The 26,649-nt window shown below is 57.6% G+C and overlaps 1 protein-coding gene across 1 annotated transcript in view; it reads right to left on the reverse strand.

The window, feature by feature from the left end:
- Positions 1-26,649, reverse strand: part of MYO16 (myosin XVI) — a 250,269-nt gene that overhangs the window by 24,180 nt on the left and 199,440 nt on the right. The window contains 5 exon segments of the mRNA XM_037528697.2: positions 3,784-4,692; positions 4,695-4,880; positions 8,972-9,243; positions 10,908-11,154; positions 14,196-14,292. Of these exon segments, the coding sequence (XP_037384594.2) occupies positions 3,784-4,692; positions 4,695-4,880; positions 8,972-9,243; positions 10,908-11,154; positions 14,196-14,292 (1,711 nt within the window).

Below are 26,649 nucleotides of genomic sequence, written 5' to 3' on the forward strand. Positions count from 1 at the left end.
CGCCTGCTCGCTGAAGCACTTCTTCAACGAAACACTTACAAATACTTACTAGTACGTTCATCTGACCCTGGCATGCGCGTCAAAGCACTCTGATGGCGCCGAGAGCAACGGCCAGGCCGACTGGCCACAGAGGCACCGCCCAGTCTCTCGCTTTGCGCGCTGCACACTGTCCATGAGCCCAACTCCAAGAAGAACCCCCTTCCCAGCAAGTGGCCCCATGGAAAGAGACGTGCCGCCAAAAAAGTTTATATAAAACATTGACGTAAGGGCTCAAAGGGTCATTCTTCAGAATGTTTATGTGATAAAATAAAATCTGAAAATAATATCAATTTCTGTGTGGCTTCAGGGATTCGTACGAAGTGGAAACGCCAGACGGATTGAAGAGGGTCTGTCACCGAGCGAGCACCGGGCGACCGTCTGTGCCGTGCGAGGAAATTCAGCAGACATCCTTTCCGAGCACCTGCTGCAGCTTATAAACCCAGGTGCGTGCCAGGAAGCAGGCACGTCTTCTTTGTCTTCTTGGAGTATTTGGCAATTCAGCTTTTCTTTGCTTCAGCCTGGCTGGCCCGGCTCGCGCGGCGGGTGTCCCGGGCCTGCCTTGTGGTCTCCGGTCTCCCAGGCCCTGCAGCGCCTCCCAGCCCCGGCGCCCTGGACCAGCCACCCGGGGCAGCGGCGCCCCCTCGTGGCCCATGCCCGCCAGCGGCTCGCCCCCGTTTCGGAATGAGGTCAGGTCTTGGCATTTTTGAAACTAGGCAGCTAGAAACAACCAGCGCAGTATTAGTCACAACACCAGACAAACGAACGAACAGGGTCATTGTATCTCGAAAGCGCAGACAATTAGCCACGGAGCCGCTCTACGTTCTGAGGGGCCCGCGGCCCCACCAGAACCCCCCCCCCACCGCCGGCTCCTCTGCCCAGCGGCTGAGGGCAGTTTGGCCCTTTGGGGTTTATGCAACGGTTTTCTCCGTCCAAACTGGAAGACTCTTGTTGCAAGCCGGGAGTGAACGTGAATTTTTAAAATCCTTCCCTTTGCTTCCCCCCAGAAGCCCTGGGCGCCCCGCGTGGGGGAAGCCAAGCAGCCGCCCCTGCACAGGAGACTGTCCTTGCCAGCACATCCCTCACAGCAGGGGCTCTGAGCCCGTCGCGGCCCCGTGGCCTCGGCTTTCCCTCCTGTAAACTGAGGCTGATCATAGCAGCGGCCCTTGGTCTTTTGAGAATTAACCAGGTCATGAAAACAGCCCAGGTGGGTCATAATGACGCCCGCTGCTGACCCAGCCCCTCCTGCGCGGTCTCCGTGCACCTGCCCAGAGGAGGGACACCCCCAGGTGTCTCTGCACCCTGAGCGCGGAGCTGAGAGGCCCAGGCCCTGAGCCGTCTTGAGGACACATGTTGGCAAAACCCTGCGTCTGCATCCAGGGGAGCAACGCACAGAAGGACCTCCCTCCCGGGACACCCCAAGACGCTGGCAGCGGGCCCAGTGGCAAGGCTCAACCTCTGCGTGGTCACTCCACTGAAGTCGGGGGCCGCCTGGCACCCTGCGTGGTGTCCCAGGGCAGGCTCCTTGCTGGCAGTGGTGGGAGCGAGCTGTCACTGACGCAGCTGCCGGAGCGGGAGTTGGCCACTTGCGGGATTACGGGGTAGAAAGCTATTTCAGGTGAAAGCAAGAGCATCTTCAAACACAGAGAGGGTGAAGTAGAAGACGTAAACCTGGGAAGCAGTCCCAAGAACATCGTTAGGAACAGCCACTCAAGCCACTCACAAGGAAACGGGACCCTGAGCTGCAGCATGAAGGCCCCCACCTCTTATAGTCACCCCTTCTATTGCAAAAGAATGCCCTGTACGGCCCTAGAGAACGCATCCAGCAGCTTGTGAGCACCCCCCTGGGGGACCCCAAGGACTGGAGAGCAGCGCTGGGGTGCTCTGGTGTGTGGGGTGGCCGGGGTGCACCTCGCGCGGCGTTTGCTATTATTACAGCAGAGCAGAGAAGGGCCCGTGTATATATTTAGGGGAAGATGTAAGTGGCTCCAACCAACCTTTTCAAATTAAAATCTGTTTTGTAAGAGCCCACTGCAGGAAAACTGATCTTCTATAATCTTGGGCCTGAATTAACAAGGTTGTACGTGAAGTTCTGATGCATGTTCCCAGCAAATTCACCTGCGCGGCTGGAGGCCTCGCTGGGATTCCCCTATATTCTGAGTCCTAGACTGTGGGGTTTTTACATGATGAGGCAGAACTAGAAATTATTAGCTCCCTTCCCAGAATGGAGCCAGGAAGAGCGACCCAATTCCCACCCGCAGTAAAACAAGGTTTTAACAAAATTTTTCTCCTAAAAGCAAATATTAATGTGTTCATTGAATGTTTTTCTCTGAGATTTCACTTTGTCCCTTGGAATGAAACGCATGACTTGGCAAATTCCAATGTTGTCTCGGTTACAAAAACAAGTCAGTGCACTCCCGGCCCACAATGAGGAAGCAGGATCAGGAGCAAAGAGCCAGCCCGTCTGTCAGAAGCGCAGGCGGGGGCAGGCACTAGCTTGGCCGCAGCTCACTGTGCTGAGCCTGCTGGGCTCGCTACGGTGTTTGGCTCCTTGATGGAAGTCGGAACCTTGCTTGTGCATCTCTTTTGAAGCAGGGCAGGGCAGCGCACACATCATGTCCCAGCAGAAGGCAAGGTTCTACTTCCCAGCGTGGGCTGGCCCGTGGGACAGTGTGTGGCCCCGGCCCTGGGTGGGCAGGTGCTGCTGCTGCGCCCGCCTAGTGCTGATGTCCCGGCAGGAGGGACGGTGGCGTCTCCTCAGAGAGAGGAGGATTCCTGGTGGTGACGTCGGCCCCAAATGCAGGTGCACGGAAATACTCCGGTTTTGTACAAAGGCTTGAGATGCTGCTTGGGAGAGGAGCCTCCATCTTCACGACTCTTCACAGAACCTGGGCCAAGGCCGCCCTCGGCTCAAAAAGCTGCCGAGCTACTTACGGGACCTCAGCAAAAACTTTTTAAGGGGCGCTGCTTTTGTCGGGGGCAGCCCGCTGTCACAGGGACGCAAGACACATGTTTCTCTACAGGCAGGAGCCTCGGGCCCGGAGTCCAGAGCTGAGCTCCCTGCAGGGCAGGCCTCAGCTGGGCGGCCAGGGCCGGCAGAGGGCATGGCACCAGGCCCCGCGCTCCGGGGTGGAGGGGCGGGAGGAAGCCGCTCGACCACGCGCACAAACAAGGCCGAGCGAGCCGGGCAGGTGCGGCGGTGGGGCCCCGGGAATCCGCACCGCCCTGCCAGAGGCACCCTTGCGGCTACAAGGACGCATCGTTAAGAGAAAGGGAAGCGCAGCCAAGACTTCCCTGGAGCAAACGCTTGTCACGTCCTGAGAATGACTCAAGCCTGCGTCGCGTGTGACACTTAACCTTCGAGATGGAAACACAAATCCCCCCTGCTTGGCCGACGGGCTGCACTAAGTTGTTTTTAACTGAACCTGCGCCGAAGGTCGTCCCGACAGGACGTGACCACCGCCGGCGTGGCTGCGCCCGGGCCGACTACAGATCAGGGCGAGAGACGGGCCCGGAGACAGACGGGGAGAGGCTGAAGCAGGTGCCGGGCACAGAGAAGCAGGGACGGGAGCGGGCGACGGGTGGATGAGGGAGAGAGACGGACAGAACACAGGAGAAGGACAGATGCCCGACAGGGAGACAGTGGCCGGACAGAGAGATGGTGAACGGGGACGGAGGGCGGCATGACGATGGCGGACAGTGTGGACAGGGACAGACGCACAGACACGCAGAGACGCAGCGCCTCACCCTGCGGCTCTCGGATCCTCCGGCCGGCTGCGGACTTCCTCAGCACGCTCCTCCCGGAGTTGAAGAGGCTGGTCAGCTCGTCCAGCGGGCTCCCCACTGGCCTGGAGTTGGGGGGGCTGTAGGGCACCGGCGAGGAGGAGTTGGAGTTGGCCTTCCTGTGGTCAGCTCTGGCCGCCTTCCCGGGGGACTGAGGGCCCCTGGAGAAGGAGCTGCACGGTCCCCCCGCCGCGGGGCTGGGCTTCTGCTGCGCCCTGGGCAGCTCGGGGCTGGCCGTGCCTCTGCCCGCCTCGGGAGCAAAGGTGAAGTGCGCGGGCGGCCTGGGCACGGCGGCGGGCAGCGGGGGTGGTGGCGTGGGTGGCGGGGAGACTTGGGGTGTCCCGTTCAGCGCCGTCAGGCCAGGGGACGCGGGCTGGTCGCCGTCCCCCTTTTGGCTTTTGCAGTGCTGCGGGGACAGCGGGCTGGAGCCCTCGGGCTGCACCGGGTACTTGAGGTTGGTTTCCAGGACGGGCAGTTTTTTCACCTCCAGGGGTGTCAAGGGCGACTCGTCCGACGCTGGGGAGCAGGTGACCGGGGTGGGGGGGAACACCAGCAGCGGAGGGCGGTGGGGCAGCAGATTGGGGAAGGGGGGCGGAATGTCACACGTGTTGCCCCTGCAGGGCCCCGGGGCTGGGCCGCTCCCCTCGCCGTCCTCCGGGGTGAGGGCGCTAGGAGGGTCACCCAGTAGTCCGGGGAGCTCCACACATGCGAGGGCACCCGGCCCCGGCCCGCCTTCGGGGCGCAGGAAGTACTTCATCTCCTCGTACACCGCCTCGGCCTCGGCCGGCTCGGGGCTGCCCGCGCGGCCCACCATCTCGATGTACACGGGCTCCGCGTCGTCCGGCGTGGGGGGCGCGGGGGGCGCCGGGGGGCCGGGGCCCCGGGCACAGGCAGGCCGGCCCTGCGCCGCGAGCCGGGCGCCCCTCCAGTCCCCGCGCGGGGCCCCGAGATCTCCTCCGTGGAGCCGCTGAGCTTGGTGCTGGGGCTTCTCTTGGGCTTCCGCGGGGGCATCTTCTTCATGGCGCTATAGTCGTCGCTGTGCGGGCGCGGCCGGGCGAGAGCTGGGGGGAAGCGGTGCAGGGCGTGAGCTGCGCCCAGCCGCGGAGACAGGTCAGCGCCGCCTCAGGCCTCCCGCGCCTCCACCAGGGACCAGGGCCGCGTCCCCACCCACCCCCGTGCCGAGGCCCTCCGCGCCCGCAGGCGGCCAGCTGGCAGAGGGCTGCGCTTGGAGCCGGAGGACAGTCTCCACCCCTGCAGGGGCAGGCGCGGAAGGGCACCCCTGCAGGGAGGGCAGGCTGCCCAGGATTTTCAGCACCTGTGGAGAGTGAGCCCCAGGAAAAGGTGGGGGGTGGAGTTGGGGGGCTTTTGGAGGGGGGCAGCAGGGACCCCAGGCAGGTGGGCCATGGTATTGGCTGAAGGGATCCAGGGACTGACTCGAGAGGAGAGAACACCAAGTTGGGAGAGCTGGCAAACTGGGTGGGCGCCGTGCAGGGCGCTCCTGGGTAAAGAGCAGACCGGACGATGTTCTGATGGGGGACGGGGCCGCGGACACCGGCCGCAGGGAGGGGCTCGTGGAAGTGGCGCTGGCGCTGGCTTGCAAGGATCCGCTGGGCCGCGTGTTCAGGATCTGAGTCCTTCACACCATCTCACGTCTAGCAGGGGCCTCAAGAGCACCACGTTTCACTAGGGGTTTCGTAAGTGGAAACTTCTTGAGAAAAGGGGAGAAATCTCAAAAATAAATAAATGAGCATGAATACTGGTTAAAAACGGACTCTGAAAGCAGCAGCACTAAATATGACTGAAATACTGGTTGCTGTTTAAGTTTAAAAAAAGTTTAAGTTTAAAAAAAGACGATTTTCTAATGTACTTTCACTCTAACTTTTTATTAATTTGACAAAATTTGGGTGGAGTGAGAGATGTTCCTGAGCAGATCTCATTTTGCCTCGTTTATCAGTGGCCAAGACTGCCAGGTGTTTTCTCACCAGGACTGGACGTAGGACGGCGGCCTCCGTCCAGCTCTGCAGCTCTGGGACAGCGAGTGCGGGCTTCCAAGGAAAGGCCTGGAGTCAGCGGAGCTGGGTCCAGGCTCAGCCCCGCCGCTGCTCCATCAGGCCTTTGGAGCACGCCCAGGGGCCTTCTCAGCACCTGCCTGTGCGCGCCGCCTCCCCCACCTGCGGGGAGGGGTCCACCAGCAAAAAAGTACGACAAAGGCGCACATTCTACAGCACGCTAACCCCGGTTCTCCTACCAGGGAGAGAAATGGCAGATGATTAATAATGAAGTTACATTCAGAGTTTCCTTGATTTTTTCAGTCCTGAGATTCACGGATGAAACACAGGCATCCACCCGCGGATGTCCAAGGGCCGGCCAGGCCCGCGTCGAGGTGGCCGGCCTGGAGGCCAGGCTCTGGAGACACAGTGCTGTGGGGTTGGCCTCTGAGTCCTGCCTTCGCTGTCCCTGCAGAGATCCAGGTGCTGGTGTCATTTCCAAGTTCCCTTTGGGGACGACGATCTCACGTGAAATCCGTTCCCCGTGATTGCTCCACAGACCCGGGGGTGACTGTCACATCTCACTTGTACCAGCATGCAAATGTTTCGGCCACATCCTGGCGGAGAACATGTTTATACTCGAGGAGAGAAAAGGAACAAGCCTCCTGCAGCAGAAAGCACCATGGGCTCTGTGCACGTCTGCTCGGCATCCAACCCGGCCCGGTACAGCCGCTCAGGGCCTAGCTAGACGCTGGTACGGGAGGCCACCTGGGCAGGGCCTGCAGGGAGGCTGGGAGCCGCTGGGCTGCTGCTTGGGAGTGTCGCGTGCTGAGGACAGCTGCAGATGGGAGCAGGCGGGTTCACTGAGCCGTGCCAGTCTGCAGACTCGTTGGAACGATCTCTTTGGAGGGAGGAGTCCACCCCCTTTGCTCTTGGTCCCCTCCCCACCAGACTGTCCCTGTTCTTCCTGCTCAGTTTCCTGCAGCCCCTGCTTGCGCTGGGCTCACGGCACCGCCCAGGTGTCCCCTCCCCAGGCCCTGGGCACTTGACAGACACGCATCACGGTTGAGGCGGTCAGAGCAGCAAGCGGGCCTCTCCCGCTGGGCCAGAGACCGCGCTCAGGATCAGAGACCTCACTTCTGTCAAATCTCAGGCAATAGAAAAAAATGCTATAAAAATATTTTTAGCTAAAAATAAACTGACAAAACAAGTCTGAGGAATTGCAAGGGTACATTTTGTACCTGGCCAAACTGTGCTAATTCTGTTCTATTTAAAAGAAGCTGATCTGATGTTGATGAAAGCGGCGCAGAGAATGTGTCTCTATACCATGCGGCGATTTGCTCAGTGGTGTTTGCTGAGTGCGGGCCGCGGGCCGCGGCTGCTTCTGTGATGAGGGCATCAAAGGGCAGGGACTCAGGTAAGCCACAGAGGACTCCTCTGAGCTGTGGCCCAGGACTGGCGTGGCGAGGAGCGGCGGGTCTGTACGTGGATGGCTGCAGGGTCCCCTGCAGGGATGGGCTGCTGGGGTGAGTGCAGAGGGCAGGTGGCAGAGGCCCCCACCTGTCCTTGGAGGCTCACCCTGCAAGACTCCCACCAAAGCTGGGCTACCCTCCCACCCCGGTCGCTGTGTGCAGGGGCAAAGCCCAGAAATCAAACAACGCTCCTTTTGGGTTATCGGTTCCTGCTTCTTCACAGCTTGCAGACACGTGCTGGGCCACCCACCATGCGCTCAGGCCTCCGGCAGTGGCCACGTCCTCTGGGCGAGCCCACAGGGAAGCTCGTTCACAGGCCGGGCGGGCCTGCAGGAATGACCTCTCACTGGTGTCTGGGCTCCGAGCCCCTTTTCACCTGTCATGCCCCTTGTCACGCCTCCTCTGTCACCTCTGCAGGGACAGTGGCTTCTCGCGGGCAAGGAGAGAACTGAAGGTGGCATCTCCCTAGGACAGGCGGGTACTTGGGTAGTGCTTTGGGGTGGTGCTTGCTTGTTCGCCCAAAACCAGGGTTTGGGGAGCGTTTAAAGAGCGATGAGCCTCTCTTCCCACCAGGCAGGAGGTGGTCAGAGGCCCTCCCTCAGGAGGCCCACGGAGCTGCCACAGGGGACTGCATGGGCATTCAGGGCCTCCTGCGGGAGGGACTTCCTGTGCCGACAGGCCGCTGCGGCTGTGGCTGTGGCTGGTGAGTGCTGGACAGGAGACAGCACCCCGGGCCCGGACATCGTCTGTCTTCATTTCAGTGACGTCCAGCCTAAACGTTCACTGTGGCCGGTGGCTCCGCTTGTGGACAACGCTGGCTGAGCTCGAACTAGAAGGTGTGGCGCCGACAGAAGGGCGTGGCTGTGGCTAAGCCTGGCCGCCCTGGCAGCAGCCGCCTTTTCAGACACGGTTGACTCGTCCGTCTTCCCCACCAGGAAAGGCCCCTGGGGGAGGGGACTGTGCTGTGTTACTTGTGGCTGGATCCTGGCCTGGCTTCGGTCTGAGGGGCAGTGAGTGCTGGGCGAGGTGGCCCCCTGGACCCTCATAGCTCTAGACTCTAACACGGGACGCGGTCACCTGAGCTCACCTGTGAGGCTGCCCTGAGGATTGAGCGCCCCTCCAACCGCCCCCTTACAACCCCCCGCCGTTTGTGTGGAGTCTGAGCCCACGTGCAGGCCCCGCGCTCTCCCGGCCGCTCTGGCTCAGCCCAGGGCCTTGGACACTTTTGCTTTGCAGACCCATCCCCCAATTTCACTAACAGGCTCTGCGGGTCACGGGTTTCCTCCGTGGGTCTTTCCACAGGCCTCCTTTTGAATTAGACGTGAGAATGGACACACGGTCTGCTGAGTGTCTGTGGCCTGTTCATGAGTGGACACCAGCCACGCTTGCTGGGAGGGCCCGTTCCATGCCGTGGGGGCGTGGTGAAGAGAAAGACAGAAAAGCGGCTTTCCCCCAAGGGGCTGAGCGCTTCCAACACATATTATTTGTTTTTAGTGAGGCCCCCACCTGTCCTTGTAGGTTCACCCTGCAAGACTCCCACCGAAGCAGGGCCGCCCTCCTACCCCGGTAGCTGTGTGCAGAACTGCTGGCAAGCCAACAGCTGGATTCATTCTATTAAGATATGTCAGGACTGCAAGGTGGACCCCAGGCCGGGAGTCACCGCCCAGCCGTGGCTGCCCGCCCCTCACTCACCTTCCCTAGCAGAGTCCTTGACGGCGGCCCAGAGGCAGGCGCTCACCGCCTCGTAGGACGCGCTCAGCCGCGTGGTGGGGTCCCTCTTGGGCTTGGGCGGCGGCTGTTTCCGCGGTGACGGGAGACCACTGCTGTCGTCCAGGCTGAACATCGAGTGCAGCGAAGGAGACCGGCCGGACGGGCAGGCCAGGCCCTGCACCAGGCTGTCCACCGCCAGGGGGGCCAGGGTGCTGCTGGTGTGGAAGGTTCTGAGCCCACCCTTGTCTTCAGGTCTGGGGGACGGAACACAAGCCCCCTCACCAGGAGGCCCCATGCCAGATCCCGACGGGACAGGCGCCTGCTGGTGGCCAGCCCCCCACGGGCCAGCCCTGCGTGCAGCCAGTGCTCGGCCTCCCTGCGGCCTCCAGACATACCTGCCGCACCCCCTCCACACCCCTCCCGGGCCACGTCTGATGGTGGGCCCGCCCCCGCCATCCTCACGGCTTTAGGAGCACACACCCAGCACCTCTCGAGGACCACCTGTGTTCCACCAGGCAATCACTGATTCTTAAGCAAACCCTCAAAACCCCAGAATTCAGTCTGAAAATTTCTAGGCAATCCATCCTCGTAGAGTGCCCGAGGCACAGCCACGGGAGCGCGCCAGGCCTGACAGACGCCCATCCTGCTCACAGCTAGCCACGCTGCCTTCCGGGCCTCTCCTGCCCCCTCCCTCTCTCCTCACCCCTTAAATGCCATCAGCAATTATACATTTTTTGAGCAGAATTATTATTTTGCTCCTGGGACTCCATCTGGCTGCCCAACGCCAAGTGAACCTCGGGTACTTAACGAGAAACAGACAAATGCATCTTCGCTTCATTTTATCTCAGGCAAACGACTACACAACCCAATTGAGAAATTGGGGTGGCTGCTAACTTCCAGCAGAGAAAATAATAAATATTATTCTGGAAGTCATATAAAATTAACAGTTATCTGGCTGAGTGAAGCCGCTCCCGCCCCCGGCCGTCAGCGGGATGAGGCCGCCACCCCCAGGCCCGGCGCGGGCTGTAATTACGCTCCGGGCCGCACAGCGCAGGCCGCCGCGCTGCGGGCAGGCCCGACGCCCGGGCAGAGCCGCCCAAGATGAAAGCCTGGTGCTCGGCGGGTAATTTGTTTTCCCTGTAATGTTTAATTACAGTTTTCCCTACAAAGAGTTTTTTCAGTATTTAATCACTGAAATATTTGAGGCTAATTAGCGGGAGACACGTTGCCATTTCCACTTTAATAAAAAGTCACTTGACATTGGCAGTCTGGGCAAAGAGGAGTCATTTGGGGGGGAGAGACAGTTCATGTGCCCAAGTCCCTAGAGAAACACTTTTCCCAGACAGCGAACTAGGGTGCAAAGGGCCCAGGCCGCCCTCCAGGAGAGCGCGAGCCGGGGTCACTGAGGCAGGGGGGCTGAGCTGACCGCCCACACGTCTCCAGTCCAGCTCAGCCTCCAAAGCTTTCCTCATCGGCAAGTGCAGCGTGACACCCGCCACGGCCGCCCACTCATCCCACACCACGTTTCCACAGAGGCGCCTCCGTTTTTTGGGTCAGATTTCCAGAAGTTTCTAGACATCAGCCCTATATTACATGACCCTTGGCCAAAATGTCAAGAGCTCAGCTACATATATTCCAGCAAATACAGAAATAGCCGATGCCATCAAACTCCGAGCGCTTGCGACGGTAAGGGATGAACAAGAATTAATTCCTATGTCTAACTTGTGCGCGTCAACCACACAAGCGGGGACCCCAGAAGGCGTCCCCAGGCATCACCACGAGGGCATGCACGCAAACACGCACGCCGGTCTCGAAACCGCCGCCCTGGCCAGCTCAGCTCTGTGTGGAGGGCTGTGGGAAACTCAGGATCCCTGTGGATGGGCCATGGCGCTGCCGCAGCCGCTCTGCCCGCCATTACCTTTCGGCGGCCTCCCCCTGCGGGGCCCAGGCCTCTGGCTTCTCTTTGTGGCCGGTGGTGCCCACTTCCCTCCGGAGCCGGTCATTTTCGCGCGCGATGTCCGAGGCATTCTGGATGACCAGGGCATCATAGGTCCGCAGCCCCAGGTCCTCCGTGATCTGCAGGAAGCGGTGGATGCTCGTGGCCTCCTGCAGCCCGAGGCTCCTCTTCCGGAGCAGGTGTTGACGGGCTAGGAACCCCCTTACAACTTGGGAGAGAGAACATATGGGTCAAGGCCAGGAGCCCAAGGGAAAAGCCCGGTGCACCCAAACACAAGGCGCGGCCCACTGGCGTCCAAGCAGCCGGGAGGCGCTCTCAGCCTGGAGCAAGCATTTCCAAATGTTCTCACCTGTACGAAGGCACCGTGAATCTAGTCACGGGAAGGCAGAGGCTAAGGAGGAGGCCCTGAGGGACGCTATGCTGAAGCGCCCGCTTCCTGTGGGGCCACAGGTTGCACAGCAGTGGGCTGCACTAAGTTCAGTGGGAAGAACGAGGTGTGGACCCCAGGGAACTTTGGGATGTGGCTCCAAGGACCATCCAGAGACGCACCATCGTCTTCTGTTTATGGATTATGATAAACACCTGAGGCTCCTATTGTTAATAGGCCTGGGATTTAATGCCAAGGAAAGCTGACAGTGCACTTAAGACTCTGGAACGAGACTGTGTCAAAATACAGGACATCTGTCCTGCTCTCCTGGGGAAGTGGGCTAGAAAAAGATCAAGATTCGGGGAACACACAAGTGAGCTGCTGTGGAACCCTAACCCTCACCTGTCAGCAACAAGCATCAGACTAGAGGAGGAAAAGTCAACACCTGGAGAGCCACTAGCTGCTCTGCGCCAGACGCTCTTCCTGACAGCGAAGGCAGAATTCAAGGATAATCACTAAACTATCTTTGTTCGTACACAATGAAACACTCCCTGGGCCAAGAAAGTTCCTGCAGGTAAGCACACTAACCAACCGGAGGCCCAGGTTGGACTCTCTCTGCTTAGGAGGCTGAACTCTGTCCCGGCCCCCCAAGGCAGAGCCACCTGGGGACCCAGTCCAGAAGGCAGATCCCCGGCTGGCCAGGTCCTAGGGAGACCTACTTTCCATCAGTAGAATAAAGAACTTCCTAACAATCAGCACAAGGGGAACTGGATCAGCCATCTTCTGGCAAAGGGAGTTGGTGCCTGAGCATGTTTAGGGGAGCAAACTTCCCAGGCGGCCGTGGACAGGTGCCAGTAGGGGACCCCCACCTGGACCTTGTGACCTCTGGACTGCCATCCTTGCGATTCTAAGATTCTAAGATTCGGGAGAGTTGTTAGAGTTATAATGTGACATGAGCTTCCAGGGAAAATCAATGTGTGTGGCAAAGACTATTTTTTGGGGGGCCCTATAAAATATTAAGTGCTTTAAAAATTCCACGGCTATTGAATAAATGTGTGGGTGGTCAAAGGTGTTCACGCTCAAGGCTTCACTTGATGAGATGCTGGAGAGCTGAAGACAAACGTCCAGCAGGACTGTGAGACGGCGAGACGAGCGTTCAGTCAAGGGGAACGCAGCTGCGTTCAGTTAACGGGGAAACCCTCGCGCTAAAATCATCTAATGGAAACGGCGAAAGGTGCAGCCAGACGCCCGGGGAAGTAAAGTGTGGACTCAAAGGCCGAAGCGTTAACCAAAGACGCACGCTGAAAGCGAGAACAGAATTGCTCCAACCAGTCTTTTCTCTTGCTCATTCTTGAAACATTTAAAAAAAAATGCAAGGAGGGATTTATTTTTGGAGCTGAGGGTGTATTCAAGGCATTCAGTGAGTAAAAGGAGGTAAAGTGTGGCCACCCTGGACTTTGCCCAACCTCCCCAGGGCAGAGCTGGCACCCCCATGGGCATCCCTGGGGGGGCCCCTGCCACCCCCGGGAGGCAGCCCTTGGAGATGCCTTCCCTGCGCTCTATCAGTTGCCAAAGCGGTACCTTTACTATGAGACAACTAAAACCATGTGTCCCAAATAGTTGCTGGTATTCTTGTCTGTCTGACAATGTCATTCAGGACAAAGGAAACTCATGTATGAAATACAGAGAGTCAGAGAGAAACTCCTGCTAGGAACGGCTGGTAACAAAAAGACTCAGTTTAAGAGTGAACAGGATGGTTTTCTCCGCCGCACATTTGCAAAGCAAAAATGAGCGATCTCGAGGAGCCGGAACGGACTCCAGGGTCTATCAGTGTTGAGTAAGTTCCACACTAGCAAGCGGTCTTGAAGGAACTATGCCCGAGATGTTGAGACAAACATCAATAATTAATGCTGTGTCTAAAAGCCGATCATTAAAAAATGCTGTCCTGCCAGTTTCATTCATGCAGAGTAGAACTTTGGCTTTTACGTGGACGCCACTTTCTGGCCATGCTCAGTGTTGAACACGTTAGAGCTGTTAGAGTTGCGTTTTGGGCAAGCGGGCAGCTCAGCCTTTGCCACTAACTAGGGGGTAATTTCTGGTGGGCACTTTGTCAGAAATCTGCCAATCAGACGGGGCACACTCATCTCATTATATCTATATTTCAGGACAGCGTCTGGGAGAATTCGGTACTGCACGCTGCGTGAAGAACAGCAGTGCAGACCCTCTCCGCTGCCGGCGGAGCCTGAGGCTGCAAATGCAGATTCTGACTGGGGTGGGGGTGGGGCTGGGCTCTGCAATCTCACCAGCACCCGGGGCTCAAGCAGCGGCAGGGTCGCTGGCCAGAACAGACCCGTGACCCTGGTTCCACTCTACAATGATGCAGCAGAACTAAGGGGACCAGTATCATAACCCAGAGAGGCGGATGAACCCCTTTCTCAGGGAGACACCCGCTGGCCTGATGATGGTGCTGCAGGAGACCACTGGGAGGACCTGGCCTGAGGCTCTGGCGTCTGGGGGGACAGTGATGCTGGTGCGCCTGTGGGAGAACCTGCACCTGCTGGGGACCCACCCTTGGTTTCCTGGGCACCAGGAGGGGGTTATGGGTGCCTGCTTGGAGTCACTTAGGGAGACTTTTCTCGGAGGCACTGTGGACCCGAGGGGCGTGTCTATGGCGTGGGGTGGGGGACGCTGCTATGGGCCCATACGGAAGAGACAATGACCACCAGCCGGGCCGGCCAGGCATCCCTGATGCTGGAGCCTGGTGCTGGCACAGAGGAGGGTCCCCTGGACGTGCATCCCGTTGGCATCTACCTGGGGGCACCTGGTGAACTTTGTAGTCCACAGCTCACAACGCCTCTGCCAAGGCAGTGTGTGGTTGTTACCTTTCTGGCAGGTGATGATTTTCTTCTGCAGCTGCAGGCACAGGTCGTTGAGCCGGTCGGCATGGCCGTGCCTCAGAAACACCTTGTGGACGCCCATCTGCAAGCAGAAGCAGAGCGGCTCAGCGGTGCCAAGACACCAGTGCCACGGGAAAACCCCAAGCAGGAGACTTTCCTGGAGAGGGTCAGGGCAGAGCCCCAGACAAAGCCAGCATGCTTGCCTGATTTTTTAACACTATGGTAGTTAATCAAAATCTGGGAGTCTGCACCGTGTCCAGGGTCACCCACGCTTGTGCCCAGCCAAGCTCGGACCAGGCACATCCTATGGCTGCAGGGGCCTTCACACTACCAAAGGCGAAGCACCCAGAAGGACTCTGGTAGCCAAGCCAGCCCCGGCTTGGTGTGGGAACCCTTTCTTCCTCAGCCCAACACACAGGGAGGCTGAGGAGGAGGAAATCAAGGAAGGCCCCAGCATCTGCAGGGCCGGGGGCCACCAAGGAACGCCCATCCAGCAAGCACCTGCCTCTGGTCACTGCAGACACCCCACGGGCAGCGGCAGCACCAGGGACAGGCGCTAGAATTGCTTAAAGGAAATTCCAGCCCGTTGGCAACCTCAGCAGTTGCCGGGCAAGCTCGGGGCAGGCGGCTGGCCCAGATGGCCGGTGGCGGGAGGCGCGGCCGCACAGCGCCAGGACACAGCGCCCGGACACCGCGCCCGGCTATATCCTGGGGAGTCGTGCCAGCAGGTGTGAGCAGGATCGCGCGCCCGGGAGAAGCTGCCTGGACCGTCACAGAGCCAGCCCGGTGGGCAGCGCCTGGGGCCAGCCTGACCTTGCGAGAGGAGGCCCCGTGGCGAGACAGCCCGCGCAGGTGCATCCGCAACCACCCCTCAGTGCTCCGGACAAACAGCCCCAAAGGAGGAGGCCAAAGCGCCCCGAGCTGGGACTGGGGGCCTCAGAACCACAGCATCCCCCGCCCCACGCACACGTGGCGAGGTCCCCAAGCCTGCTCGCCGGGCACCACGCGGGGCGGGCGGGCTGGACTCGCCCTCTGCCGAGGCCATGACCTTCCCACGTGGAAGCGCAGTTCCCGACGAGGAATTTCGGGGCTTCCGGTGTTTTGGGGGAACAATACCACAGCCACAACCTCTTCTGCGTGAGACCTCTGCAAGAGACGGGGCCCCAGTGGCTGGCAAGCACCAGGCCCTCGGGGACGAGGCTCAGAGCCCGCCCCGCCAGCTGTCCCCACTCCCTGCGCCCAGGGGCGGTGCTGGGGCGTTGCCCGGGGGGCGGCTGCAGAGAGGGGCCGAGGCTCCGCTCCACTGTGTTGCCCTCTCTCTGCTTGGTTATTTTCCATAATTTGCATTTTTCCCCTCCAACCGCTGACTGAGTTTGGCAGTCACCAGGAGGAGCAGGTGGCGCTGTCTGCTGCCGGGACAAGTCTGGGGCCAGCAGGAGGGAGCCCCGGGCCTGGGCTGTGGCTGCTGCGGGATGTGAGGCCCCGAAGGCAAATGCGTGCAGAGCTGGGATCCAGACTCACCCGAGGACTTGATGAAGGCAGCACGCCCTGGGCGGGGGTCAGGACTCTGAGGAACCCCTGACGGGGCAGAAGGCCGCTCCTCCCTGCACGAAAGGGAGCCCTTCCCGGGACACCTGCGGCCTCTCCCCACTGCTCGGCCCTGCTGAGACCCCTGGACGTGGCCCTCCCGCAGGCGCTGGAGCTGGCTGGGAGCAGCCCAGCTGTGCGTTAAGTGGCGTCTTCCCGGCGTTGGGTGCAGGAGGAGAGACACCTGGACAGGCAGGCCCAAGAGGACACCCTGGGATGAGGGCAGCTGCTGGGGTCAGGCCTGGGTGACTGGGGCGCGGCAGGCTGGACGACAGATGCAGGGACGCCGGGCGGGAGGACAAACAGCCCCAGGCCCTGGCGGGTTTCCGATGCGCCATTCCACAACAGCCCCAGTGGAGGTGCACTCTCAGGCTGACGCTGCGAGAGGAGGGGGTGCTGAACCCCGCCACAGGCGTCCTGCTGAGACCTGGCCAAGGACTGGGGTGGCCAGGCAGTGTGCGGGCGCCACAGTCCAGGGGTTCTTAATAATTACTCATTTAGCTCATTGGGTGTGCTTTACAGCCACCCAGGGGACTGGCTTTGTGTGTTTGTGTATTTAATTTTATTTATTTGGAAAATGAAGACACTCACTGGAGGTCTCACCATTCCTTGGGCAATCGGAGCTGTGCCAGGCCTCCAGCAACAGCCTCTCCTCTCCTTAAAGAATGAAACTGACCCCTGGTGGCGCAGTTGGTTGAGCACAGCACTGTGAAGCAATCCACAGCCTCTGCAGTGCGGGTTCGATTCCCAGCTGCTCAGGGAGCAACCCACATGTAGCTCTCCTGTCACGCCCGCTGCTCCCCTCAGCAGGGTATTTCATCAGTCTGCCTGTTCTGCTCCCCACTCTGGCTATGGTGAGTCCTCTCACCCTCCCGCGCTTCTGACTGTACCCAGTGCTTGTATAAATAAATAAATCTTAAAAAAATTAAAATAAAGAGATACAGTAGATGACCCACAGTATTTAAAAAAAAAAAAAAGGAATGAACCTGAGCAGGAGTTCAGGCGTCTTCCTCAGAATCACTCTGAATAATGCGTTTTCGTTCTGCAGTTCTCTGCTCTCACCAGGCTAGGGATTATCCGGATGTAAATCTAGAAATCTTTCTTTATCAGGAGACACAGACAAAATCACAGGACTGCTCAGTTTTCAGGGATTTACATCATCTGTTGATGACACTGGGCAGTGTTGGCCGTGTCTCCCCTCTAGGAGAAACTCCTGAGAAGTCGGTCTGTGATCAGTGCCTGCGTGTGCCCTATCAATCCCCACAGTTCAGGTTCATCCAGATGAGGCTAAGTCACCCACATTCTTGATTTTGGGCTCCCCTAAAACAGAGATGCTTCTCAGGAAGCAGAGGGAAGCAGCGGCTGAGTGTCCGCTGGGCGCGCCCGAGGCCGCAGGGCCGGAGGCTGCAGACGTCCTTGGACGTGAAGACATCAGTGTGGTCCTGCCTCCTTGAGGAGTGAGCCATCTGTGCGCTAGAGTCATCGCTACTTTTATTGGAAAACCATTAGGGATTTTTTTTTTTTTTGAAGTGTCAGGTTTTAAAAAGATGAAGCAGAATTGTCAGGATGACTTCGAAAGCTCCCATTGTTGCTACAGTTGTCAGGGATTTTTCAGGAGTGAGGGCTGTGGGGGCACAGACACCTTCTGGAACAGCAGGTGCGACGGGTGTAGGTGGCCTGGAGGCTGCAGAGCCGCTCAGGGAGTCCTCCTCCGCCGCTCCTCCCATGAGGCCATTTTTAGGGATGTTACGTGTTTCTGACTCAGAACTACTTCTTCAAGACAGTTTTTACAAATTAAAATTATACCTCTTGTCCCTTGGCCATTCATATGACACACATTTTTGTCTATATGAGTGGAACTGAGAAAAATGAATTAATGTGGAAATATCTCCGCATCTGTAGTGTGGGCACAGGGCCCTTGTTTGGTGACATCCATGGGTTCTTCCGGACTTAAGAAGATGCACGTGTGACTTGTGCCCGGGAGAGTTAATGCTGTTTGCACAGACACTGTCACGGCGTCACGTGATGAGTAATTCCCAGCAGGCTCCCGGGTGGTGCTGGCAATGCTGGAGTGTGGCCCACACCTTCAGTTGCTGGGTCCTGAGTCACACTGTCCTCCGAGTCCTCCTGGAATTCTGGGGTGGCTCTCGCTTGCGGGCTCCCGCGGGCCTATAGCATCCACACGGGCTGGCCGTCCTCAGCGTTGTCCACTCGCACGCCTCTCACTTTCTGAAATCCTCCTGGCCTGTCCAGCATGCCCCGGGTTTTACTGCTTACAGACTCGTTGTCACACCTACTTCCCGAGTCCAGACCTCCAGAACCCACCTCCCACTGGCCATAGTAATTTCAACACTTTGCAGCCACCCAGCCTCTCATCCTGTCTCCCCCACCATCCACTGGGGATCCCACGAACCCCTTAATCTGAAGATGTCCACAGCTACACTTCCCCCACCCAGTGTTACATCCCTGCCTCCCCACTGTTCCCTTTCTGGAACAGAGGCATCACCACTCACCACACAAGCCGGGGCCCTGAGTCAGCCAAGGCCGCTTGTCCCTGCTCCCCTCGGTCCCATTAAGTCCTAGTGAGGTCACTAGAATTCACGTCCTGTTCCCTTGTCTGAACAATTTCAGTAGCTCCCTAAATTATCCTGGATCCACATGAATCCGCCTTATGAAACTATCTTAACAGTGAGCTCCTGAACATCAGGCGTAATGTGTTACCTTCAGTTCTAAAAATTATTTAATAGCAAGCCATGATTTTCAGGATAATAGATTTTCTATAGACTGGCGCTTCCTCAGTGCACTCAGGTTTGTCTTCTCTCGAACTAAGCCCTATGGCTCGCTGTGCCAGCTGGGAACTGGCCTCTCCTCTCTGGCCTGACATAGACTACTCTTCTATCTTCAAGCCTTTCTCTAAATCATCTCCTGGATAAGTGCCTCTTCAGCCCTGAAGATACAGCTAGATCAGTGAACTCTCAGCCTGGAGTGCACCTCGCAATAAGAAGTTCATTTTAATAAAACATCCATGTCACCCAGCGAATACCTGGTTTCACCATTATTTGCAGACCAATTGGAATAGTCAAGTTGACTGTGAAATATTTGTGGTCTGGGATAATGCTGGAAAATGTAAAGGTCATAATTTACATACATTAAAGAGAAATAAAGGAAAGGAAATGGATTACTGAAATGAAAAAAGCCTATTTAATGGACACTAGCTGTAACGTGAGCCCATATGTTAAAAAGTTACTTCATATTTTACACCAAACACACAAATCAATTCAAAGTAGACGCAAGGCTTGAACACAGGCCTTGGAACCATCCACTACCCGCAGGAGACATAGGCGGGACGCTCCTTGACTTTAACCTTGGGGATGCTTTTGCAGATTTGACTCCAACTGAGAAGGAAAAAAACCTAAGTGGGACTCTATCAAACTATAAAAAAAAAAAAATAACAAACCTGCACAGGGAAAGAAGCTGTGATTGCCACAAAGAGGCAACAGACTGGGGAAGCTATTTGCAATCACATGTCCACTAAGGGATCACTGTCCAACGCAGCCAGAGAACTCACACAACTCAACAACCGCAAAGTAACCCGGTGACAGGCGGGCAGAGGGTCAAGACAGATCCTTCACCACAAAAAGATGAGCACACGTCCCCCAGGCTGCTCACCGGGCATCGTCAGGGAAACGCGCCCAGGCCAGCGGCGTCCCCGCCCCGGCCGAGGACCCTGACACAAGGCGCCAGTGTGGTGGGGCCGTGGCGGGAGGCGGGGGGACCTGCGTGATGGCGCTGGCCCACGCGCCGGGTCGGGGACGGCTCTAGGTCGCCACAGTGTTCGTCACCACGGTCAGGGTGTGGGAGCAACCCAGGAGTGCGGCGAGAGGCGAAAGATAAAGACGTGCTCTGTGTAGCTCACACTCACAGAAAGGGGACCGCCACTCAGCTAGAAAGACTCACGAAATCTTGCCATTTGCAACAACATGGATGGAACTTGAGGGAATTATGTAAGTGAAGTACGTTAAATGCAGAAAGGAAACTGGCCGTGGTTTCACGCGTGCGAGGCGTATTGAGAAGCAGACAGGTGGACAAACAGGACAAATACAGACTCTGGGACAGAGAACAGACGGCGGGGACCCGCGGGCAGGGGCGAGACGTGGGTCAGGTCCTGGACACCAGAACTCTGGGGAGACCATGAGGCACAGACACAGACGCTGATGATGAGGCGTGCTCCGGAAACTCACATGTAAACTGGTGATGCTTCAATAAATACGTATTTAGAAACTGGTCAAGTAAAGAAGGAAAATTAAATTCATTTTCCATAATTAAATCTTTTGAATTCATTCATTTTACAAACATTCACCCAATGCAGTTCAAGAGACAAAGATGTCAAATTCCCTATTTCTGGGATTCCCACAGTTCTGCTGCAGGGTCATTGCGAACCCACAGCCTGCACTTACTCCCTCCGCTGGCCCCTCCTGTCCCTGACTCGGCTTGCACACTGCCTCCGACGTGTTCCTCTTCGGAGACCTCGATGGCTCCATGTGCTAAAGTACAGACTTGGCGTTAGCGTTCAAGGCCTCCATAGTATGCTCCTTACTAATCTCTGAAGAACTAGCACTTTTTGCTCCTTACAAGAGATGCTATTTACTGTTGCTTTAACTTCCCCCACACTTCCTGAGAGCAGAGAAGCAAAGTGAGCCTTCTGGAGGGCGACGGAGGGCCAGCAGCACCCTGTGCACAGCCGTGGACTGGGGGTGTCACGGCTGCCGTGGGCGCCTGCTGGAAGCCACCTGTGGGTGCCTGCATCTGTGCTCGCAGCCACGGGAATGTCTTCATTAGTAATTACCACAAAGGATGGTGCAATGATACAGGGTATGGTGTGCATGCGTGTTTATTTTTCTGTAAAAAATGCTTTATTTCTATTATTACTGACAAGAAATTAATCTTTAAAAACGCTAATCTCCCTCCCCCTGAAAACATTAGCACTGGTGTAATAAATACTGTCGATCTAAAGTCAGCATATAAGATATCATAGCTGCATTAAATAGTTGCATCGTCTTCTTCCACGATAATATTAGCATTGCAAAGATCTGCCCTTGTAGCTCACAAGTGCCCTACCAACGTAAATCTGTTCCCAGCTTTTAAAATAGCTTTCTTGACAATGATATGAAAATACAGTCTTTCTTCATGTGTTTTGATGTCTGAATAACTCCCCGTCAGACTTGATTTCCTTCCTGCTGCTCTGAGAATGTCACTGTGCTCCTTTCAAACAGTTTCTACTTTTACCATGCCAAGCACTTTCTGTACCTACCAGGCAATTTCTTCCAAACAGAAGCAGGCTCCCAGAGCCCAGGATCTGCTCATGTGCGCTAAGGAGCAGTCCCTCACCCACAGCTCTCTATCATTCTCACACAGCACTCGGGTACACTGCCTCTCACATCTTTCCCGATTTTCCTTGTCGCACATTTATTCACCCATCTATCCTATCACCTCTCTGTCCTATCCGTTTATTCAGACAACACTCACATCACTCACCCACCCACCTATCCACCCAACCATCCATCTACCTGCCCATCCACCCACCCACCCACCCATCCACCCACCCATCCACCCACCCATCCATCCACCCATCCATCCATCCACCCAACCATCCATCCATCCACTCATTGTTTCATTCATAAAGCAAACATTTGCAGAGTCTTCCTGATGCCAGATCCTGTACCAGGTTCCAGGCCCACAACAGTGAAAACAATAAGGATTATCCTTTCAAGAAGTACAGTAAAGCAGCCATTTAACTAAAATTCATCTTCTCCAGGCCGAATTCACATTTCCCCCACTTGTTTCTTTGATTCATTGCGTTTCTAACAATGACCATTATTTGGGCGTGTCTCTATCTTATCATCAATATTATAATATTTTATGTTTTCACGGTAGCTTTGAAAAACTACTAAATAGAAATAGCCTAATATTCAGTCTGGCTCTGAATGTTGCTGAATGTACTTTTAAATATGCTCAAAGGATCCATTCATGGGAAAATACAAGTTCTCTTTGTTATAAATAGACTATTCTTGAAGTTTGACTTCAACAAAGAAGAGATAATTACAGCCACGCGCATCTAACAGAGTCACTGTATCTTCTGGTATTTGAAGAAGGTGGTTTGGCTTGAATTACATATAATTATAGGTTAAGAAAAATTAATTACTCTCACCTAGAACAGTGTGACCTGTACTGGAAGCAGTGACGAATAAAAACTCGTATTTTGGGCTCACGAGTGAATCACCGCGGGAGCCGGTACATAGTTCATGGTGGAAGTCGTGCCGGGGTCAAGAGCACTTTAAAAACAAATCCTCGCCCGCCCCCACACATCATAAAAGGCAAACTAAAGCCAAACCCAAACAAGGCTGGGCAGCCTCAGCAGCGGGCAGCGAGGGCGGAGAAGCCCCTGTAGTGTCTCCTCTTGGCAAGGAGCTGCCGTCATGGCCACCCGCGCTCCCTGCCCCACGCAGGTGCTTGCCCTGGGGCTTCGCAGCGGCAGGGACACCCACAGCCTCCGGGCTCACGGCGGCGCCCTCCACAGCAGCAGCTGCAGGCCCCTCATGTGTTTGCTGTGCTTTAACTTGACCCCCGGCCCTGCGTCCTGGGTGGCCAGTCTGGAGCTGCTCCTCCGTACGACCATTTTTTTTTTTTTTTTTTAAGATTTATTTATTTATTTACACAAGCACTGGGCATAGTCAGAAGCGCGGGAGGGTGAGAGAATTCACCAGAGCCAGAGCGGGGAGCAGAGCAGGCAGAAGGACCGAAGGACACTGCTGGGGGGAGCAGCGGGCGGCAGGAGGGGTCTGCGCGCCATGGGGGACCCTCCTCCGGTGGCCGGGGATCAAACTGGCGCTGAAGAGGCTGAGGACAGCTTCACAGGGCAGCGCTCAACCACCTGCGCCACCAGGGTAGGCCCTTCTTTTCTTTTTTTATTTAATAATAAAGATTTATTTATTTTACATAAGAACTGGGATACAGGTCAGACACACGGGAGGGTGAGAGAATTCACCAGAGCCAGAGCAGGGAGCAGAGCAGGCAGACTGACGAAGTACACAGCTCAGGGGAGCAGCGGGCGCGGCAGCAGAGGTCTGCGCACCATGTGGGACCCTCGCTGGCGGCCGGGGATCGAACTGGCGCTGCAGAGGCTGCGGGCAGCTTCACAGCCCAGCGCTCAACCGCCGCGCCACCAGGGAGGCCCCGTACGGCCATTATGAGGCTGTGAGCAAACACTGACAAGCGCCCCCCATCCCAGGGCTGGGCCCAGGGTGTCTGTGTTGGTGCTGAGACGCATTTATTTTCATGAACCAGCCTCCGCTCGGCCCATCTTCCCGGGTGCCCCCCAGGACAGCAAATTCCGACCCCTCCACGAGCGTGCGCGCATGTCCTGACCCAAATTAGGGTTTTGGCGTGAAGAGACGCGCCCAAGTCTGCAAGCCCTTCTCTGCGGCTGGCGTCCGCGCCGCCCCTCCCAGGCACAGCGCCTCCCGCCCCTCCGTGTGCCCAGCGCCGTCTCGGGGCCACGGCTGGGCACTGGCCTCCAGCCCTGCCCCTGCTCTCCAACAGTGTGCTTCTCCGTGTTGCAGGCACAAACCAGACTTTGCTGCACCCCCATCGAAGCGCCGGTGTATTGCTTCACGTCGACGACGCTCGGGCTCGCTCAGCAGCCTGACCACCCAGCCCCGCCAGCCTGGCGGTGCTGCCCTTGGGCGGCAGGGTTGGCTCCGGGGCTGAATCGACGACAGCCCTTGGCTGTATCCGTGGCTCCCAGCGGCCGCCCCGCAAGGGCTTGCTGAAGAACAGTCTCCCGGTGGGGCCCTGGTTGTCCTGTGAGGGGGGGACGGACGAGGTGCCGGCGGGGCCTCCGTTTTGAAGTCGTCCCTAAGAAACACCTGTTGCCGGGAGGTCTGGTCTCTGAGGGGCCACGGACCTCAGTGACAGCAAAGAGTTTTTCTTGTCTCCAGCACCAGATTCTTTGGCGATTCTTTCCCACCTTCTCTCCTGATGGGTGATAATGAACACGGCCGCTGCCCCTCACGGCTCCTAGAGCCCGTCCCCTCCACGGCTCCCTCCCCCAGGGCCTCCCTTGCACAGCCTCTCCCCGCCCCGTCACGAGACTGACCCTCCCTCAGATCTCAGCTCCCTCGGGTCTGTCCTGGACACGTCCCGCCCGGCCCTGCCCTTCGAGAGCAGGCGCCTTTGCTTCATGGCCCTGCCGGTGGGCCCGCCCCGACCCCGGGCTCGCTGGGATGGCTCGGGAAGGAGCTGCCGCAGACCGCCGCAGAGTCTGTGGGGTCCTTCCTGGCGACCGTGTTCAAACCGGGTGGCTTCCGGCATAGCCACTGCCTTGGTGAAGCTGCGAGTGCACTGAGGCGAGGGCCGGAGGGCTGCTAGGCAGGTGCTGGGCCTCTGCTCTCGCATCCTCCCCTGCAACTGGGTCTGCTCTTTTGTTAAAACTGTAATTCCCAGTTTGTAGAGCATGGCAGAGCCTTAGAACACACGTGGCGCACGAGCACACACAGAGGCAAGCAAGTGGGAGGCTCTAGCAGCACCTCAACCTAGTTAACACAGAAATGATAGTAGAAACAGTCCACAACACATGTGTATACGTGCACACACATGCACACACATGTGTGCATGCACGTGCCCCCGTACGTACACACATGCACAACGTGCGTGCACACACAGAGTGATCCTGGGGGGCGTGGCCTTCGAGCCCCGCGTGGCCTCACACTCGCTGGCATCACGGGGATGAAGGGTGCTCGCGAGAGCTGCTGACTCAGCCGCCCACCGCCCTGGACTCCGCGAGATGGGCTGGTCTCGGGGAGGACAGGGGCCGGGAAGGGCCGCAGCTAGTTGTCACGCAGAAACCGCCCGGTGCCAGATGCCGCGCGTAAGAAAGTGAAGAGGAGGAAGATACAATTCCACACACTTTAAAGGAAACTGTCACCCGAGCCCCTAAGCCTTGACTGCGGTGGCTGCACCCAGAGGGAGACACGACAGCCAGGAGGCTCACTCCTCGCTCGCCCGCGCAGCCCTCGCTCATGGTCCTGGCCGAGCGCCCGCCACGCCCGGGACCCGGGGGGCCGCGACTCGGGAAACAGGAGTGTGCGCTGTGCGCGGCCCCGCTCGGGGACAGGCAGAAGAACACTGCCCGCCCGAGAGCGAAGCTTCTGCAAGGAGGGTTTTGCCAGCCGAGGGAACAGACACAGACGCGGGCTGCTCTCGCCGGACGCCTCGGTTACGGCAAGTCTGTATTTGCTCCTTCAATTTTTTCTATTTTTAAAGTTTCTTATGGGGATGAACACCACGCCTAGGCCGCGTCGTGCTCAGGTCTTGGGGGTGAGCACACAGGTGCTCAGGACCGGGCGTGGCGGGAGGGGGCGCGGGAGCACCCCACCGCCTGGTTACAGGCGCCTCGGCCCCTGTGGGTGCTTCATTCAACACCAATAATTCCCGAGGAAGAGGGGAGCGCGGGAGGAAGAGCCACCTCATCAGCTGCTGTCGGCCTTCCGCCTGCAGCCCATTCCGGAAGGGCCCCTCGAGAGACAAAGGCTGGACCCATCCACTGCCCGCTCTGGCCGCCCGGCCGGGGGCTCCTCTCCGCGGGCAGGGAGGGCTGAGCCCGCAGGTCCCTGCTCTGCCTTTATTTGCTTCTCGCTCCTGTACTGCTAGGGAGTAATGAAACACTAAATCCTTCACCCGCTGATTTTATTTAATGTTGTGGTAAAATGTTAATCTTGCAATTCTCAATTCTGTAAAAAACACCGTGAAATCTAGGCCTTTCCTTGAGAATTATGTGACAAGACGATGACAAAGGCAAGAGTTACTGGAATATTTTCGGCGAGGGAATAAACACAGCGAGGAAAGGCTCGTTTCATTAAAACGGAGGGGCCGTCTCGTGAACACGCGCGCGCACACACACACACACACACGCACACACACACACGCTCTGTGGGTCACGTGTGGCCGAGGCGGCGCTGCCTGCTAACTTCACCTCTTCCTTCCCATCATCCTGGAGGTGCTGGGCGTGGGCCTGTGCGCACCCACCCTGGCACGTCAGGGGACACAGGTCCTCCCGAAGGGACCAGCCCCATGGCCCGGCCCGGCTCCCAGAGCAGCGGTCAGGACACCTGCGTCCGACGGCCCCAGGGCCGTTAGTTCCTGTCCGCAAACACCCCCGGGCCAGAGCTCTAGGAGCCTGTCGGAAACCACCACGAGACCCCGGCTGTGCCCGCGCCCCCTGCCGCCCCTGCTCCCCACTGCCCCCCGCAGCCCCCGCACCCCCGCGCCCCCGCTGGATTGCACCCCGGGCATCGCAGGAGCTGACTCTGACAGATTTGTTTCTCCATTCGCCATGCGTCCAGATGGCTTTAAAATGAATATAGCACTCAGATCAGCACACAGAAGAAACCAGCCTAGAACCAGTGCATTCATATAAAATGTGTGAAAATCAGATCATACCATTTAGTTTCCACTTAGAATTCATTTCAAAAGTTTCCACTTTACAGAAGTGACATAACATGGCTCCCCAGGCCGTTCCACGTGACCCGGGCGTCCCGCAAGTACGTCCCAAGAGGCCCGGGTGCGCCCCGCTGCTGGGGACCCGGGACACCCCACCAGCTCCTTCCATGAGGCCGACTGTGCCCCACGGCTGGGGACCCGCCACAGCCTTTTCTCGAATGTGTGTGGGCGTGGAGGGGTCATTTCCAGGGTTACCTTCAAGTAGGACTGAACTAAAAACCTATATATTTGGGTGAAAAAAAATCTGAAAAAACACAAAACAAATAGCAGAAGGTTACTAACTAGTGGCCTAAAT

Source organism: Talpa occidentalis, unplaced genomic scaffold (assembly GCF_014898055.3).
Source record: "Talpa occidentalis isolate TD23 unplaced genomic scaffold, MPIMG_talOcc4v2.1 talOcc4.5, whole genome shotgun sequence".
Taxonomy (NCBI): Eukaryota; Metazoa; Chordata; class Mammalia; order Eulipotyphla; family Talpidae; genus Talpa; species Talpa occidentalis.